The sequence below is a fragment of the Neoarius graeffei genome, chromosome 18 (genome assembly GCF_027579695.1).
Source record: "Neoarius graeffei isolate fNeoGra1 chromosome 18, fNeoGra1.pri, whole genome shotgun sequence".
In the NCBI taxonomy this organism is placed as follows: domain Eukaryota; kingdom Metazoa; phylum Chordata; class Actinopteri; order Siluriformes; family Ariidae; genus Neoarius; species Neoarius graeffei.
Window position 1 is genome coordinate 43752249 of NC_083586.1, and position 18779 is coordinate 43771027.

An 18779-nucleotide genomic window follows, 5' to 3' on the forward strand; every position below is an offset into this window, starting at 1 on the left:
AGCCTTCCGGGTGTTCAACGCATCTTTCTCTTTTCCAGCAGACAAAGAAATAACTTTCTGCTGCACATACGCAGAACCTTCTCGTTGGATATTTGCACTCCGACGTGTGACGTCATGTTGTCTTGACGACATGCAATATCAAACCATATTGCACGCTCATTCTCCATTGGCTAGAGTGGCATAATACACGTACGATGAGCGATACGCAAACAATATTGCATACTATCAAACCAACTGACTGAAACCCACTAGAAGGGAATAGAATACATGTTTTTATTCCACAGAAAACATGTCCTGCGTGTATAATAATTCTCTATATGTCACTCCGATGAGGACACTCCCAGTGTTTTCCCGCTGACTAGATGCATGCTGTCAAAATGGTGAACAGATTCAAAATTAAAATTGTTTTGATTAACCCGTGGGTTTTTCTTTTGTTTTTTTGTGAATGTGTCCATATAACATAAACATTACACTGTGGTGCAAAGATATTAAGTTTATCTTCTCATGCTGAAAATATTTTCGCTCATCCGCTTCACTCACTCATGATACATACATTCACCACTCAAAGATAAACTTCATATCTTTGCACCACTGTGTAATATCCTCGATATATTAAATACAGACAGTTTTAGCATGTTAAAAAGAGTTGCCTTATAAGATCCATCCATCATCCATAGCCGCTTATCCTGTTCTACAGGGTCGCAGGCAAGCTGGAGCCTATCCCAGCTGACTACGGGCGAAAGGCAGGGTACACCCTGGACAAGTCGCCAGGTCATCACAGGGCTGACACAGACACAGACAACCATTCACACTCACATTCACACCTACGGTCAATTTAGAGCCACCAATTAGCCTAACCTGCATGTCTTTGGACTGTGGGGGAAACAGGAACACCCAGAGGAAACCTACGCAGACACGGGGAGAACATGCAAACTCCGCACAGAAAGGCCCTCATCAGCCACTGGGCTCGAACCCAGACCTTCTTGCTGTGAGGCGACAGCACTAACCACTACACCACCGTGCCACCCCCCCCCTTATAAGATATTTTCTGAATTCAAAAGTCTTGTACTAGTGATAAATGGGTTACTTTTAAAAGGAATTAACAGTCTCAATGTGATAGGTGGTGTATATAAAAGTGACAATTTGTTAAATTTATCTTCAGATATTATCTCTTGTACGAAACCAATTCAAATCACACCTTGGCTTTATAAACATATTCTGTAAAATATGAATCCAGTCAAAGGTTTTGTCGTTGTGTTGGTTAGCGGACAGAAATCAAACAACAAATTAAGATATTACAAGTTTTTCGTACTAATTTTGTGTGTTAATTCACAAGAACAAATAATCAGCAAATTGTTAAACTGATCTACCCTAGTCTACTAGAGTATAGTAGTGTAACTATAACAACCTAGAGCAGAGGACTGTTTTGAAATAGTCATTAGTAGACTAGTGTACAGGTTATGGGCTAATTTAGGTGTTTCTACTGAATAAAACCAGGCAACTAAAACTCCAGTGGCTTTCAGAGTCATACTAACTGTGATTACTTTTAGTACGAGAGAAAATAAGTGCATTAAAACAAACAAGCAAACTCCCACCATCTCTGCTTCACATACCTGCTTCATTGCTACTTACTCAAGGCTTACGCGAACACAATTGTCAGGTTTTGGCGCCACCATGTGGTCAGACAGCACAACAACAAACGCCTTCACCAAAAAAAATAAAAAATGAAAAAAAATTACTAATAATTACCACATCAAAAAAATAGATGTAAAACTTTTCGTATCACGTTTTTTTCCTTGTCTAATTTGGGGAAACTGAAAAGCTTAGTGTGAAAAAAAGACTGAACTAACAGCTGTGATTAATTAAAAAATATGGACCATGTCACGTGGTTTATGAGGTCATTAGGTCATGCTTGAGTGTTGAGCATGAGAGTTATCTCTAGTCTCAAGATAGGCGAGTAAATAAAAGCTACACACACAAGTGCAGACACTGGACACCTATCTGTAAATCTTTTACTTATTAATGCAATGAGGCGTGGCTTTGGATTTCCGGTTTGAACCCCTCACAGCTCCAGATGTTTACTGGATAGTTATGGAATCAATTTTGTGCCAAAATGTTCATACAATACTTTTGAAATATCAAACAAAAACGACAAAAGTATTGTATGAACATTTTGGCACAAAATTGATTCCATAGAGCATACAACAGCAGAAGACCACGTTGGCTTCCACTCTTGCCAGCCAAGAACAAGAAACTTAGAATCAAGAACAAGTTCCTTAAAGCGGCCAGTGAATGGATAGACAGATAGATACAGGGTGGGGCAGATGCATGATTCTGATTGGTTAATCTTTTCTAACTGGGTTTCTAATTGGTCGGGAAATCCTAGCAGCAGTTATTAATATGTTTAGACAAACGTCTTCGCCGTCGCTTCATGAGCATCATTACAGCGCAAGGTTTGCGCAGAACAATGTTATTAAAGACATATTTATATAATCAGCTGCACCGTGTGTGTGTCATGTTAACTATCTATGGAATCAATTTTGTGCCAAAATGTTCATACAATACTTTTGAAATATCAAACAAAAACGACAAATCAAAATACAAAAAAAAGAAAAAAAAGTCAATTTTTTTAGACTGGCAAACAAATTATTCGTGTAATCGTGCGAAATATCAGTCTATTACTCTTCAGAAACCTTTTATTTTTGTTCCGCGTCTTTCTCAGTTTTGTTTGATGTAATTTATTTTGGTCGCGATTCCAGCTTTCTCGTTTGCGCTCCCTGACTTTTTGGCACAAACTTCACGTGTGGGCGGGCTGTCCAGGAACGCATTCCCATTGGCTAACTTGTATTTGACTGACAGCTACGCTCAGCCATTCCTTACTCGGATTCTGGCGGACTGTTTGACGAGTGACCGATCCATTGACGGTAAACAAGGATCGAGTGGACTTCAGTGGCGACTATGATATTGAATTAATTCGTAAATTCAATATCATAGTCGCCACTGAAGTCCACTCGATCCTTGTTTACCGTCAATGGATCGGTCACTCGTCAAACAGTCCGCCAGAATCCGAGTAGGGAATGGCTGAGCGTAGCTGTCAGTCAAACACAAGTTAGCCAATGGGAATGCATTCCTGGCAGTTCGAACCAATCTGGCCATTTTTCTCTGACCTCTTTTATCAACAAGATGTTTCCACCCACAAAACTGTCACTTACTCAATCTCATCTCATTATCTCTAGCCGCTTTATCCTTCTACAGGGTCGCAGGCAAGCTGGAGCCTATCCCAGCTGACTACGGGCGAAAGGCGGGGTACACCCTGGACAAGTCGCCAGGTCATCACAGGGCTGACACATAGACACAGACAACAATTCACACTCACATTCACACCTACGGTCAATTTAGAGTCACCAGTTAACCTAACCTGCATGTCTTTGGACTGTGGGGGAAACCGGAGCACCCGGAGGAAACCCACACGGACACGGGGAGAACATGCAAACTCCACACAGAAAGGCCCTCGCCGGCCCCGGGGCTCGAACCCAGGACCTTCTTGCTGTGAGGCGACAGCGCTAACCACTACACCACCGTGCCGCCCACTTACTCAATGTTTTTTGTTTTTCACACCATTCTGTGTAAACTCCATCCATCATCTGTAGCCGTTTATCCTGTTCTACAGGGTCGCAGGCAAGCTGGAGCCTATCCCAGCTGACTATGGGTGAGAGGCGGGGTACACCCTGGACAAGTCGCCAGGTCATCGCAGGGCTGACACAGAGACAAACAACCATTCACACTCACATTCACACCTACGGTCAATTTAGAGCCACCAGTTAACCTAACCTGCATGTGTTTGGGGAAACTGGAGCACCCGGAGGAAACCCACGCAGACACGGGGAGAACATGCAAACTCCACACAGAAAGGCCCTCGCCAGCCGCTGGGCTCAAACCCAGGATCTTCTTGCTGCAAGGTGACAGTGCTAACCACTACACCACTGTGCCGCCCTATGTGTTAACACTAGAGACTGTTATGTGTGAAAATCCCAAGAGATCAGCAGTTTCTGAAATACTCAAGCCAGTCCATCTGGCTCAAACCAACACCCATGCCACAATGAAAGTCACACTTTGAGATCACAAATTTTCCCATTCTGATGTTTAAAGTGAACATTGACGCTCTTGATTTGTGTGTGTGTATATATATATATATATATATATATATATATATATATATATATATAGTGTCTTGCAAAAGTATTCATCCCCCTTGGTATTTGTCCTGTTTTGTTGCATTAAAAGCTGGAATTAAAATGGATTGGGGGGGGGGAGGGGGGTTAGCACCATTTGATTTACACAACATGCCTACCATTTTAAAGGTTCAAATTGTTTTTTTATTGTGACACAAACAATAATTAAGATGAACAAACAGAAATCTGGAGTGTGCATAGGTATTCACCCCCCGAAGTCAATACTTTGTAGAGCCACCTTTTGCTGCAATTATAGCTGCAAGTCTCTTGGGGTATGTCTCTATTAGCTTAGCACATCTAGCCACTGGGATTTTTGCCCATTCCTCAAGGCAAAACTGCTCCAACTCCTTCAAGTTAGATGGTTTGTGTTGGTGTACAGCAATCTTCAAGTTATGCCACAGATTCTCAATTGAATTGAGGTCTGGGCTTTGATTAGGCCATTCCAAGATTCTCCAAGACATTTAAATGTTTCCTTTTAAACCATTCCAGTGTAGCTTTAGCAGTACATTTAGGGTCATTGTCCTGCTGAAATGTGAACCTTCGTCCCAGTCTCAAACTTCTGGCCGACTCAAACAGATTTTTCTCCAGAATTGCCCTGTATTTAGTGCCATCTCATCTGTCCTTCAGTCCTGACCAGCTTTCCTGTCCCTGCAGATGAAAAATATCCCCACAGCATGATGCTGCCACCACTATGCTTCACTATAGGAATGGTGTTCTCAGGGTGATGGGAAGTGTTGGGTTCATGCCACACATGGCGTTTCCCATGATGGCCAAGAAGTTCAATTATAGTCTCATCTGACCAGAGAATAATCTTCCATGTGTTTGGGGAGTCTGCCACATGCTGTTGGGCAAACTCCAAATGTGTTTTCTTATTTTTTTCTTGAAGCAATGGCTTTTTTTCTGGCCACTTTTCCATAAAGCCCCACTCTGTGGCATGTACGGCTTAAAATGGTCCTATGGACAGATACTCCCATCTCCGCTGTGGATCTTTGCAGCTCCTTCAGTGTTATCTTTGGTGTCTTTGTTGCATCTCTGATTAATGCCCTCCTTGTCTGGTCTGTGAGTTTTGGTGGCTGGCCTTCTCTCGTCAGGTTTGTAGTGGTGCCATATTTTTTCCCTTTTGCTATAATGGATTTAATGGTGGGGCGGCACAACGGTGTAGTGGTTAGCACTGTTGCCTCACAGCAAGAAGGTCCTGGGTTTGAGCCCAGCGGCCAAAAAGGGCCTTTCAGTGTGGAGTTTGCATGTTCTCCCCGTGTCTGCGTGGGTTTCCTCCGGGTGCTCCAGTTTCCCCAAACACATGCAGGTTAGGTTAACTGGTGTGGAGTTTTCTCCGGGTGCTCTAGTTTCCCCCACAGTCCAAAGACATGCAGATTAGGCTAATTGTTGGCTCTAAATTGACCATAGGTGTGAGTGTGAATGGTTGTTCGTCTATGTGTTAGCCTTGTGATGACCTGGTGACTTGTCCATGGTGTACCCCGCCTCACACCCATAGTCAGCTGGGATAGGCTCCAGCTTGCCTGCGACCCTGTACAGGATAAGCGGTTACAGATAAGGGATGGATGGGTTTTATGGTGCTCCCTGGGATATTCATCCATCCATCCATTTTCTGTAGCCGCTTATCCTGTTCTACAGGGTTGCAGGCAAGCTGGAGCCTATCCCGGCTGACTATGGGCGAGAGGCAGGGTACACCCTGGACAAGTCGCCAGATCATCGCAGGGCTGACACATAGAGAAAAACAACCATTCGCACTCTCATTCACACCTACGGTCAATTTAGAACCACCAATTAGCCTAACCTGCATGCCTTTGGACTGTGGGGGAAACCGGAGCACCCGGTAGAAACCCACGCAGACACAGGGAGAACATGCAAACTCCACACAGAAAGGCCCTCACCAGCCACTGGGCTCGAACCCAGGACCTTCTTGCTGTGAGGCAACAGTGCTAACCACGACACCACCGTGCCGCCCCTGGGATAGTCAAAGTTTGGGATATTTTTTATAACCCAACCCTGATCTATACTTCTTCACAACTTCGTCTCTGATCTGTTTGAAGTGCTCCTTGGTTTTCATGTTGCTTGCTTAGCAGTGTTGTAGAGTCAGGGTCCTTCCAGAACAGGTTGAGTTATACAGATATCATGAGACAGATCATGTGACACTTTGATTGCACACAGGTGGTGTAGTGGTTGGCACTGTCGCCTCACGGCAAGAAGGTTCTGGGTTTGAGCCCAGCGGTTGACGGGGCCTTTCTGTGTGGAGTTTGCATATTCTCCCCATGTCTGCGTGGGTCTCCTCCGGGTACTCCGGTTTCCCCCACAGTCCAAAGACATGTGGTTAGGTTAACATGGGGTGGCTTTGGGCTGAAGTGCCCTTGAGCAAGGCGCCTAACCCCCAACTGCTCCCCGGGCTCTGTAGCATAGCTGCCCACTGCTCTGGGTATGTGTGTGTGCATGCATGTGTTCACTGCTTCAGATGGGTTAAAGGCAGAGGATGAATTTCATTGTGCTTGAGTGTGCATGTGACAAAGCCTTCTTCTTAATCAACTAATTATATGACTTATGAAGTGAATTGGTTGGAACCAACCAATGCGCGTTGCCGATAAACGAGTACTGAATTTCCATAACAAGGTCCATATTGCAATCTGGAACGTACAAACACTTCTTCGTACAGGATATGCAACACTTTTGTCAAATGAACTGTCCAAATATGACCTAAGCCTAGCTGGCATCTGCGAAGCCCGATGGTCCGGATCTGGAGAGTCCATCGTTGGAGACCACACCGTCACATGGAGTGGGCCAGAGGATAGAAGTGGACTCTATGGAGTAGCCCTAGCCATTCCCTCATGTCTAAGAGGATCGCTCATCAGCTGGAAACCAATCTCTGACACATTGCTCACAGCTCGCCTCCTTCACAAACATGGGAAAATGACTGTCATTGTCGCCTACGCACCAACAGAGGCCGGCCAGGATACAGACAAGGATGCATTCTATGACCAGCTACAGGAAGCTATCCGAGATGCTCCGCCATATGACATTACCCTAGTCCTCACCAATGCTAATGCCACCCTGTCAGCCAACTCCCGGAACACCTATCAGCAGGATGTGATTGGCCCCATATCTGTGGATTCGACCACCAACAACAATGGCAGCCGCCTACTGGAGCTCTGCAGAGCTACAAATCTTTGCACTGCCAACACGTCGTTCCCTCGCAAGAGGATCCATCACTGGACCTGGTACAACCCTGATGGAAGAACCAGAAAAGCCATCGACCATATCCTCATCTCAAGCCGCTGGAAGTTGTTCATCACTAACTGCCAAGTCTACAGAGGTGCCCAACTTGGCAACACAGACCACAAGCTGTTGATGGCACATATGAGGCTCAAGCTTAAGGTTGATCCATCCATCAAGAGGCAAGTATGTCTTGACTCCTCCCGACTCAAGGACCCAATGATCCAAGAAGCCTACAAATGTGCTATCACCAACCGATACACCGCCCTAGCTTCGGATGCAAAGTCAGACTGGCAGCACTTCAAATCTGAAGCCTACAAAGCGGCTAAGGAAATAATAGGCAGGAGCAGTCCCTCCTCCAAACAACCATGGATCTCACAAGAGACCCTTGACATCATCGACTGCCGGCGAGCCACACACCTTCGTGGGGACAAGACTGAGTATCGCCGTCTCAATGGAGTTCGCAACACAGCTATCCGTCAGGACCGCGAGAAGTACTGGATCGAACAAGCAGCTAACCTAGAAGCCATGGCAGAGCGGAACAACCAAAAGCAAATCTACAGTTTTCTTCGCCAAGCCAAGGCTGGCCCTCGACAATGCAGCTTCCTTATCAAAGACAATGCTGGTAACATCATCTCCACAGAAGCTGACTGTATTAACCGCTGGAAGGAACACTTTAGCCAGCTGTTAAACCATCCTCCAGTTCCTGAGGATCCCACACTGACCGAGGCTGTCAATGTGACTAATGCCATAAACCCCGATTGCCCCACTACTCCCATTACCCCAGATGAGGTAAAGGCCACTCTGAGGAAACTGAAGAACGGGAAGGCCCCTGGCATCTGTAACATCACAGCTGAGATACTGAAGGCAACCATATGACCCAGTGGCTCACTCAGATATTAAACCACGTGTGGATCCCACAAAAGCTCCCTGACGACTGGAGACAGGGTATCATCTAACTGTTCTGGAAAAGGAAGGGAGATCAGCTGGTATGCAGCAATCACAGGGGCATTACTCTCCATCCCAGGCAAGCTGTTCACCTGTATCCTACTCACAAGAGCCATCCCAGCCATCAGGAGCAGACGGCGCCCACAACAAGCAGCCTTTATGCTAAACCGCTCCATCATCGACCACATTTCTGCACTTCGCCTAGCCATTGAGAAGGCACACGAGTTCAGAAGGAACCGGCATCTCTATATTGCTTTTATAGATCTCCAAGGTGCATTCAATACAGTGGACTACACTTCCCTTTGGAAGATCCTGAGACTGCTTGGAGCACTACAGAAGATAATCACCCTCTTTCAGCAGATGTACAACTCTGCAGAGAGCTGCATCAGAGTGAATGGCAAGGAGTTGGAGTGGTTCACCATCAACAGCAGAGTTCGCCAGGGCTGCGTGGCTGCACCGGATCTTTTTAATTGTGTCATTGACTACTTAATGACTAAGGTCTGTGATCGCATTCCTGGGGCGTCCTTTGGACAGTACAACCTAGCGGATCTTGAGTATGCCAACGATACCACCTTGCTCGCTGACGATCTGGATCGACTCCAAGAAGTCCTCAGGGTGTATGACGAGGAGGCCAAGAAACTCAGCCTCAGCATCAACTGGAGCAAAACAGAACTTATGCACATTGGCGAAGGCCCCAACCCTGAACCTCATGTCCTCAACCTTTGCACAGTTAATTTTGTTTTTTCATTCAAGACTGGTGACCTAAAATCCGAAATCAATCAAAGACGCGCTCAAACCTCAGCTGTTCTGCAGTCCCTGTGGAAACCACTCTGGCGTCACCAACACATTACACAACGGACTAAACGACGCATTTACAACTCTTCTGTCATATCAGTCCTCCTGTATGGCTCTGAAACCTGGCCGTTAAACAACACTTTGGCAACCTGACTCGACAGCTTTGACAGCAGAGCCCTAAGGAGGATTACTGGTATTCGATGGCACGAACATGTGAGCAACAAGGAACTTTGTGAGTTGACTAAACAACCTCCTGCTTCATGCCTAGCAGCAATGCAACGGGTACATTGGTATGGACATATCCTACACCTCCCACCAGAGCACCCCACCCGAGCCATATTGGATTTTAATCCCAAACAGGCAGGATGGCGGCGGCCAAGGGGGGCCCCTTGTACCCGTTAGATGGATGTTGTGGCATGCAATCTGAGGAACCTTAACATCTCGCTTCCCCAGGCACTGCAGATGGCAGAAGACAGGAGCAGATGGCGAAGCCTAGTGAACTCAGTCGGCTCTACGCACCACATGCAAGAGGATGAGTGAGTGAGTGAAAAAACAATTTGCACTTTTAAAGTGGATTGGATCAGTACAAAAACATTTTAGGTTTCCAAACAGTTTTCCAGCACAAAATTAAATGTTACAGCAGGTTTGATCCCAGAACTCTGATCTCAGTTCTGATCAGTTTTTACTCTGACATCTAGTGTAAGTTTATGCAGCTTTCAGCTTATGTAGCTACAGTACATTGGTACTTGAAAGTTTGTGAACCCTTTAGAATTTTCTATATTTATGCATTAGTATGACCTAAAACATCAGATTATCACAAAAGTCCTGAAAGTAGATAAACTCAGTTAAACCAATGAGACAAAATTAGTACACTTGGTCATTTGTTTATTGAGGAAAATGATCAATATTACATATCGGTGAGTGGCAAAAGTATGTGAACCTTTGCTTTCAGACCCCCTTGTTCAGCATTAACTGCTGATCGGTGCTGCACATCAGCCTGGAGGAATTTTAGCCCATTCCTCTATATAGAACACCTTCAACTCTGGGATGTTGCTGGGTTTCCTCACATGAACTGCTTGCACATTTCTATTCGATTAAGATCAGGACTTTGAATTAGCCATTCCACAACCTTCATTCTTTCACCATTCTTTAATAGAGTGACTTGTGTGCTTAAGGTCATTGACTTGCTGCATGACCCACCTTCTCTTGTGCGGTCCTGACATTTTCCTTTAGAATTCATTGGCATATTTGAGAATTCATTTTCCCCCCATCAATGATGGCAAGTCATTCTGGCCCAGATGCAGAAAAACAGGCCTAAGCCATGATTGCTACCACCACCATGTTTCACAGATGGGATAAGGTCCTGATGTTGGAATGTAGCATTTTCATTTTGCCAAACCTAACGAGTTTCATTTAAACCAAAATTTTCTATTTTGGTCTCATCGGTCAACATAATTTTTGTGGCTACTGCCTCATAGAGGCGAAGCCACTATGTCATCGTGTTGTAAGAATGAGTGTCACAGTAGTGCAGCGCGCATAAACATTACAATCACCAAAACAGCGAATCATGATCTTGCAATACGAGCAGTTGATCTCGCATTATCAAAGGTACACAAGAACGAGTATAAGAATGTAAGAATGAGTGTAACAATAACAAAACTTTGTAACCAATCAGCACTTATCCTGAACAAGTTCGACTACCCATTCTACATCTTGATAAACTTCGGAACCAATCAGAACCGGAAACGAAATAAGAGAAACCTCGCTATAACTTTGTAGTATCGGAAGATAATCGGCAGATAAAAAGATAAACAGAATTCACCCCGTGGTTCGCCAAGGGTACTGATTCGATACTGAGTACGTGGTGTTTATTTTAAGAAAATTTACCTTTTGATTATCACAGCTTTTGTTTGGTCCTTCTGAAAGGGAAAATGAAAGGTTTTGGAACTTTTTTTGAGCTTCTTGGTAGATATTTACGCCAAGAATTCTAGCCGTTCAAAAAAACTCGAGAAGGCAGTGAAGACAACACTAGAATCTTTAAAGTGATCTGCTCAGTTTGCAATTACAAAAGTTCCATGTGGGAATAAATCAGCTCCTTCGGGGGATAATTGAGCCCGTTCGAGGGATTATTTATTTTAGTGTCTTTACACTACACTTGTGGAACAAAATGTGCTCATTAGTACTAAATAATGCTTCGAAGACAATTCATGAACAAGTGCTTTCTTACTATTTTGAAAACAGATCTAGTTCACAGCGCTGTACTTGGAACAAAACCCAGTAAACAAAATCGGTAACCGAAATACTCCAAGCCCTGATGCTGCTCACAGCTTGGTGATGCTTGCAAGAGATGAGGCAACTATAATTGATAACATGTACAGTGGTGCTTGAAAGTTTGTGAACCCTTTAGAAATTTTCTATATTTCTGCATAAATATGACCTAAAACATCATCAGATTTTCACACAAGTCCTAAAAGTAGATAAAGAGAACCCAGTTACACAAATGAGACAAAATATTATACTTGATCATTTATTTATTGAGGAAAATGATCCAATATTACATATCTGTGTGGCAAAAGTATGTGAACCTCTAGGATTAGCAGTTAATTTGAAGGTGAAATTAGAGTCAGGCGTTTTCAATCAATGGGATGACAATCAGGTGTGAGTGGGCACCCTGTTTTATTTCAAGAACAGGGATCTATCAAAGTCTGATCTTCACAACACATGTTTGTAGAAGTGTATCATGGCACGAACAAAGGAGATTTCTGAGGACCTCAGAAAAAATGTTGTTGATGCTCATCAGGCTGGAAAAGGTTACAAAGCCATCTCTAAAGAGTTTGGACTCCACCAATCCACAGTCAGACAGATTGTGTACAAATGGAGGAAATTCAAGACCATTACCCTCCCCAGGAGTGGTCGACCAACAAAGATCACTCCATGAGCCACACGTGTAATAGTCGGCGAGGTCACAAAGGGCCTCTCACATTGGCTAACGTTAATGTTCATGAGTCCACCGTCAGGAGAACACTGAACAACAATGGTGTGCATGGCAGGGTTGCAAGGAGAAAGCCACTGCTCTCCAAAAAGAACATTGCTGCTCATCTGCAGTTTGCTAAAGATCATGTGGACAAGGCAGAAGGCTATAGGAAAAATGTTTTGTGGACAGATGAGACCAAAATAGAACTTTTTGGTTTAGATGAGGAAAACACTATATTCCAGCATAAGAACCTTATCCCCATCTGTGAAACATGATGATGGTAGTATCATGGTTTGCTACATCTGGGCCAGGACGGCTTGCCATCATTGATGGAACAACGAATTTTGAATTATACCAGCGAATTCTAAAGGAAAATGTCAGGACATCTGTCCATGAACTGAACCTCAAGAGAAGGTGGGTCATGCAGCAAGACAATGACCCTAAGCACACAAGTTGTTCTACCAAAGAATGGTTAAAGAAGAATAAAGTGAATGTTTTGGAATGGCCAAGTCAAAGTCCTGACCTTAATCCAATCGAAATGTTGTGGAAGGACCTGAAGCGAGCAGTTCATGTGAGGAAACCCACCAACATCCCAGAGTTGAAGCTGTTCTGTATGGAGGAATGGGTTAAAATTCCTCCAAGCCGGTGTGCAGGACGGATCAACAGTTACCAGAAATGTTTAGTTGCAGTTATTGCTGCACAAGGGGGTCACACCAGATACTGAAAGCAAAGGTTCACATACTTTCGCCACTCACAGATATGTAATATTGGATCATTTTCCTCAATAAATAAATGACCAAGTATAATATTTTTGTCTCATTTGTTTAACTGGGTTCTCTTTATCTACTTTTAGGACTTGTGTGACAATATGATGATGTTTTAGGTCATTTATGCAGGAATATAGAAAATTCTAAAGGGTTCACAAACTTTCAAGCATCACTGTATATATATACACTATATTTACTGTATGGACATAGTATCAGAAAACTTTTATTTATAAGCAGTAGCCACATGGACCCATAGGGTACCTATATTTCTCGTTGCCTCAGTGCATTTGGATTCATCCCTCCGTTCCAGAGGGATAGTAAAAACCCAGTGTGTTCATGTAACCCCACAATACACTGATCATAAGGCTTAGTGACCCTACTTAATATCAAGTACCCATCATACTGAGGTGAATCTTGCATTTCTCCAGACACAAACACTAGTATTGGATTGTTTCATTCTCACTTTGTAGTGCACTGCATACCGAATAGAGAGCAGAATGGGATTCAGCATGAGTGTATAGTTTGTAAAAGTCAAGACCCCTTTATTTAGAAATGTTATTTATTAAAGAAAAGAATGACAATGTCCGTTTCCCCCATTGTATAATATATCTATACATACGTATATAACAGACTCCACGGACAAGGAAGGTTTCAGGACAAAATCCAGACGTAAACCACTTCCTCTTTCCTCGAGATTGAATTACAAACCTAAAAATACTAGAGAGCGTAATACAGTGACAACTATGAGTTGCCTGTTACTTGGATGACTGAATTAGCCCATAGTGATCCATATGAAATCTGCAAAAGAGTGCAATTTGTGAGTCAACTATCTTCACCCGCTCATCTTTAGAATGTAACAAGCATGAGTGAAATGAGGTACACAAAAGCCTGCTGGATGAAGTCAGGACACTTTCGGAACAGGAGGTTTACTGTTGTGTCCATGGTGTCACTCTTCATCATTCTCCATAGGTTCATTTGACAAGGCGACAGGTTCACAAGGCATCGTGGGTAGCTTGTGAAAATGTAGTGCCATTTCAAAAGGTCCAAATCTGTACACTTCAGAATCAGGAGTAAATATATGGTGAGTTTGAATTTTCATTCTGTAATACATAAGTCACAGTCTGTCGATAAACAAATACGGGGGGGGGAAGCAACACAAAATGAAATTTACTTGGGCAGCTTTGGAGTGATCTACAAAAAGCTCGTGCCTGAAACGATCGAGAAAGGGGGGGGAAGTCATGGGCGGAGGCTTTTTTTTCTTCCTTTATACACTTTCTACTATGCTGCCTGATCAGAAGCTTGTGGGACAAAGAAAGCCCATGTTCAATGTGCTACAGAACATATTTACCACATTTATGTACCCATCATTCATTACCTGCTTTATCGTGACTAAGTTATTTCTATTTTGTGAAATACAACCGATTCAGTTGGTTAGAAAATACTGTACGGAGGTTCAATAAAGCAATAATCCAGCCGTGAGAAGGTATGTTAGTGATTTTATCACGGGCAAGGGTGGTGAAGGTTTTGAGGCATGATGTGAAACGGTGTGATAAAATCACTAACACCATGGAGTTGCACACTGCTTTTATAAAATGGTGAAAATCCAAATGTTCAAGTTCAAGATATAATTTATTATTCTATCCACATTCACTGGATATGAGCAATCGCACACTCTGATTGGCTACTCTACTACGAGACTATCAGCTCATATCCTGTGAGTAGAGAAAAACAAAATGGTGGCGCGTGTTGCTGAACCAGCCGAGGATGAAATAAAAACTACTCAGAAACAAACCCCCCCCAAAAATACAAAAGCAACAAAATATGGAATGAAAGTATTTGATGGGAAGAACATGTCTTTTTTTTTTTAATTATTATTTTTCAAGAATTATCTTATCGCATTTTTCACAAATTGGTCCTGTCATTTTGCTGGTTTGTTTACATTCTTCATCTTTAAGCATTAAAATTTGTTGAATTTTTTTTAGACTGGTTCAAAAGCTCAAAGAAGTTTGAAAATTATAGAATTGAAATGTCCAAGGAAGAATTAAATGAATGTCTAAAGCTATTCTATACCTCGGCACTACAGTAAGACGGCACTTTCTATAAAAACCAATGAAATCAATTTGTGCAGCCATCGAAAGATTTTTATGAAGTCCGCCTAAGCGGAAATGATTTTGTCGGACGTTTTGTATAAAGTTTTGATTTGTTGAATTTGCAAAGAATTAAAAATGCTCCGTTTCTCAAAATCCAGTGAATGTAGATATAATAAAATGGTTATTCTACTCAATCTCATCGTCCATGGCTTATATCAGCTCATGTGCAACTCGAGTTCGTGGAATAATTGTTAAATATTTGCTATAAACAATTCTGTAATCTGTTAACAGTGAGCTTTGGTTGCTAAGCACAGATTCAGAAATTCTACGGACAAAACCACGGCTTAAGTGTTCTTGCTTTAAAACCTGAGGCATTAATACAGAATTCGGTGTGATGCAGTCACAGCTGGGCGTATATCGGATTTGACAACGGCTTCGAACACGGCTCAGACGATCCGATTTTAGAACCGAAACTGATTTACGATAAAAAATAATGACTGCAGGATTGGTGGGATGAAAAAAATCCCACAACAAGCTGGTCCTAGAACATATTACATGAACACTAAAGTAAAGCTAATTTCATATGTGCAACAAAGGACAATATTAGATGCTTCTGTAGCAAATGGCTGCAGATTTTTCTCCAGCAAGACCATGAGCAGTTTATTAAAAGGTGCCTTTATTTGGGCTGTAATTCCAGAAAGTCTTAACTGCCCTTAATATGCACATATGTAGAAAATAACTTCCAACAGTAACGAGATTGGCTAACAGACTTGTGACCATGTGCTAAAAAAAAATTCCACATTTCGGAAATCATTTGAAGATTTTCAGGACATTCGGTGATGATACATAAGGAAAAGGTTGAATTGTTATTGTGTATTTTATTCACATCTGTCGTAAGCACGAAACTCCGACCATCTCCCGACATCAGTGTCCGTTGTAAAGATACATCAACCCTAACTGTAGGTGGTTGGGTTAAATGTTGGAGCTGCGCCGCCCCCTGGTGGCCCCCAGTGAGGGGCGCAGGCGAGGGTCCCGGGCCTTGTAGTGCTCGTTGAAATCTAGCCGGAAGCTGAGGAACTGCAGGCTCTCGTCCGAGCTGGTCATGAGCAGCCGTAAGAACTCCTGAACGATGCCCTGTGTGACGAAGGAGGAGGAGGAGGGAGGAGAGAAGCAGATTAAAGAAGGAAGAACTTGGAAAACAAATATGCTTTATTAATATTTAAAGGAGATACGCAGAACCATGGCCTCCACTTTTTGTTTATAAATGCCTTGAGACCTCAAGAATGGCACAGGAATAGTTTAAGTGTTAACAATAAATCCAATATAGTAATTTTTACGATTAAAGTGATTCATAGAGGTAGCGGTCTGAGTGAATGGCCTTGACATCTGTGACGTCACAGCAGGAAGTCTATCAGTCTCGTCGCCATTTCCACTATACTAAAACACAGAGCTGACTGCAACTCCGATCCTCCATTTTGAGCTAATTTATCGCCACGTAGATGTGTTGCTGGCGGGTGCAGCAACACGACAGAAGGAGGATTTACGTTGCATTCATGGCCCAAGAACGTTCAAACTGCAAAGATTTGGACGCGTTTTGCGAGAAATTCACAGGCACATTGGGCGCCTACGAAGTGGTCTCTCCTCTGCTCTGCACATTTTACTGAAGACTCGTACGAGACCTCTGATCTGTTGAGGAGCGTTGGCTATAAGCCCGTATTGAAAGAGGGTGCAGTACCAACAATTAAAGGAAAACAAAACTACAAGAAAAGGAAAGTAAGTTTAGTTGCACCAGTTCTCCTGGAGTGTGAGCCGAGCAGTAATAGCGGAGTACTCAGTATGGAGAAAATGGAGAATGAGTGGACCAGTCGTCAGATTTCTCCGCTGGATATGCTCCTCAGCAGCAATATCTCGCCCTTACGTGGAAGAAATGAATGAACGAAGAACTGAAAGTCAGATTGTTTCAAAACAATCGGCCACAAGGTCAGCCTTCAAGAAGCGAGAACACAGACGGGTAAGCTCCGACTCTCATTTGGTTACATAACAACAACAACAACACTCGTTGTTTACCTGCATTTAGATTAATACATGTAACTTGTATTGTGTGTTTAAGTTACCGGTATAAGATTATTTAATTTGCTTCAGAATGTGATTGTCTCAATTCATCTGATTATTTAATGAGCCTTTTACGTTTTATCAGTGAAAATGCATGCATGTACAGTACATGTATATTGCATAAGTTATAACACCCATCCTGTTTTAATGAGAGTCACATGAGACTGTCAGTTCAATTCCATCCAATTCTCTAGACGGCTTTGTTCTCTGGCTTTATTTTGTAAGGCGGGGGCCTCTGTGGCCGACGTGTTACTATCGGATTCAAACTGATACGGTTCTATGTGTATAGCGGTAGCATGTACACACATTCCAATTTCAGGACTATCACAGTCAGATGTATTACTATCTGAGGAATCCGAAGAATCTCCAATAAATCCGAACGAAGAGGCAACCACTCTTGCCTGCTGAGTCTGGGTTTGGTCTATAGCACCGGTTACTGCTGTGATGTCACCCACTCAGGGCTGGCTGGCTCAGCTTGAATGCCAACTCTGCGGTCAATTTTAACTCTCAGAAATATATATACAACCCCGATTCCAAAAAAGTTGGGACAAAGTGCAAATTGTAAATAAAAATGGAATGCAATAATTTACAAATCTCAAAAACTGATATTGTATTCACAATAGAACATAGACAACATATCAAATGTCGAAAGTGAGACATTTTGAAATTTCATGCCCAATATTGGCTCATTTGAAATTTCATGACAGCAACACATCTCAAAAAAGTTGGGACAGGGGCAATAAGAGGCTGGAAAAGTTAAAGGTACAAAAAAGGAACAGCTGGAGGACCAAATTGCAACTCATTAGGTCAATTGGCAATAGGTCATTAACATGACTGGGTATAAAAAGAGCATCTTGGAGTGGCAGCGGCTCTCAGAAGTAAAGATGGGAAGAGGCTCACCAATCCCCCTAATTCTGCACCGACAAATAGTGGAGCAATATCAGAAAGGAGTTTGACAGTGTAAAATTGCAAAGAGTTTGAACATATCATCATCTACAGTGCATAATATCATCAAAAGATTCAGAGAATCTGGAAGAATCTCTGTGCGTAAGGGTCAAGGCCGGAAAACCATACTGGGTGCCCGTGATCTTCGGGCCCTTAGACGGCACTGCATCACATACAGGCATGCTTCTGTATTGGAAATCACAAAATGGGCTCAGGAATATTTCCAGAGAACATTATCTGTGAACACAATTCACCGTGCCATCCGCTGTTGCCAGCTAAACTCTATAGTTCAAAGAAGAAGCCGTATCTAAACACGATCCAGAAGCGCAGACGTCTTCTCTGGGCCAAGGCTCATTTAAAATGGACTGTGGCAAAGTGGAAAACTGTTCTGTGGTCAGACGAATCAAAATTTGAAGTTCTTTATGGAAATCAGGGACGCCGTGTCATTCGGACTAAAGAGGAGAAGGACGACCCAAGTTGTTATCAGCGCTCAGTTCAGAAGCCTGCATCTCTGATGGTATGGGGTTGCATTAGTGCGTGTGGCATGGGCAGCTTACACATCTGGAAAGACACCATCAATGCTGAAAGGTATATCCAGGTTCTAGAACAACATATGCTCCCATCCAGACAACGTCTCTTTCAGGGAAGACCTTGCATTTTCCAACATGACAATGCCAAACCACATACTGCA

General features: G+C 43.0%; 1 protein-coding gene across 1 annotated transcript in view; it reads right to left on the reverse strand.

Moving 5' to 3' along the window:
* Window positions 1-15690: 15690 nt before the first annotated feature.
* The window catches only part of tubgcp3 (tubulin gamma complex component 3), a 60189-nt gene continuing 57100 nt past the window's right edge, over window positions 15691-18779 (reverse strand). The window contains exon 22 of the mRNA XM_060898852.1: window positions 15691-16165. Within this exon, the coding sequence (XP_060754835.1) occupies window positions 16004-16165 (162 nt within the window). The 3' untranslated portion in view covers window positions 15691-16003. The remainder of the gene's footprint in view (window positions 16166-18779) is intronic.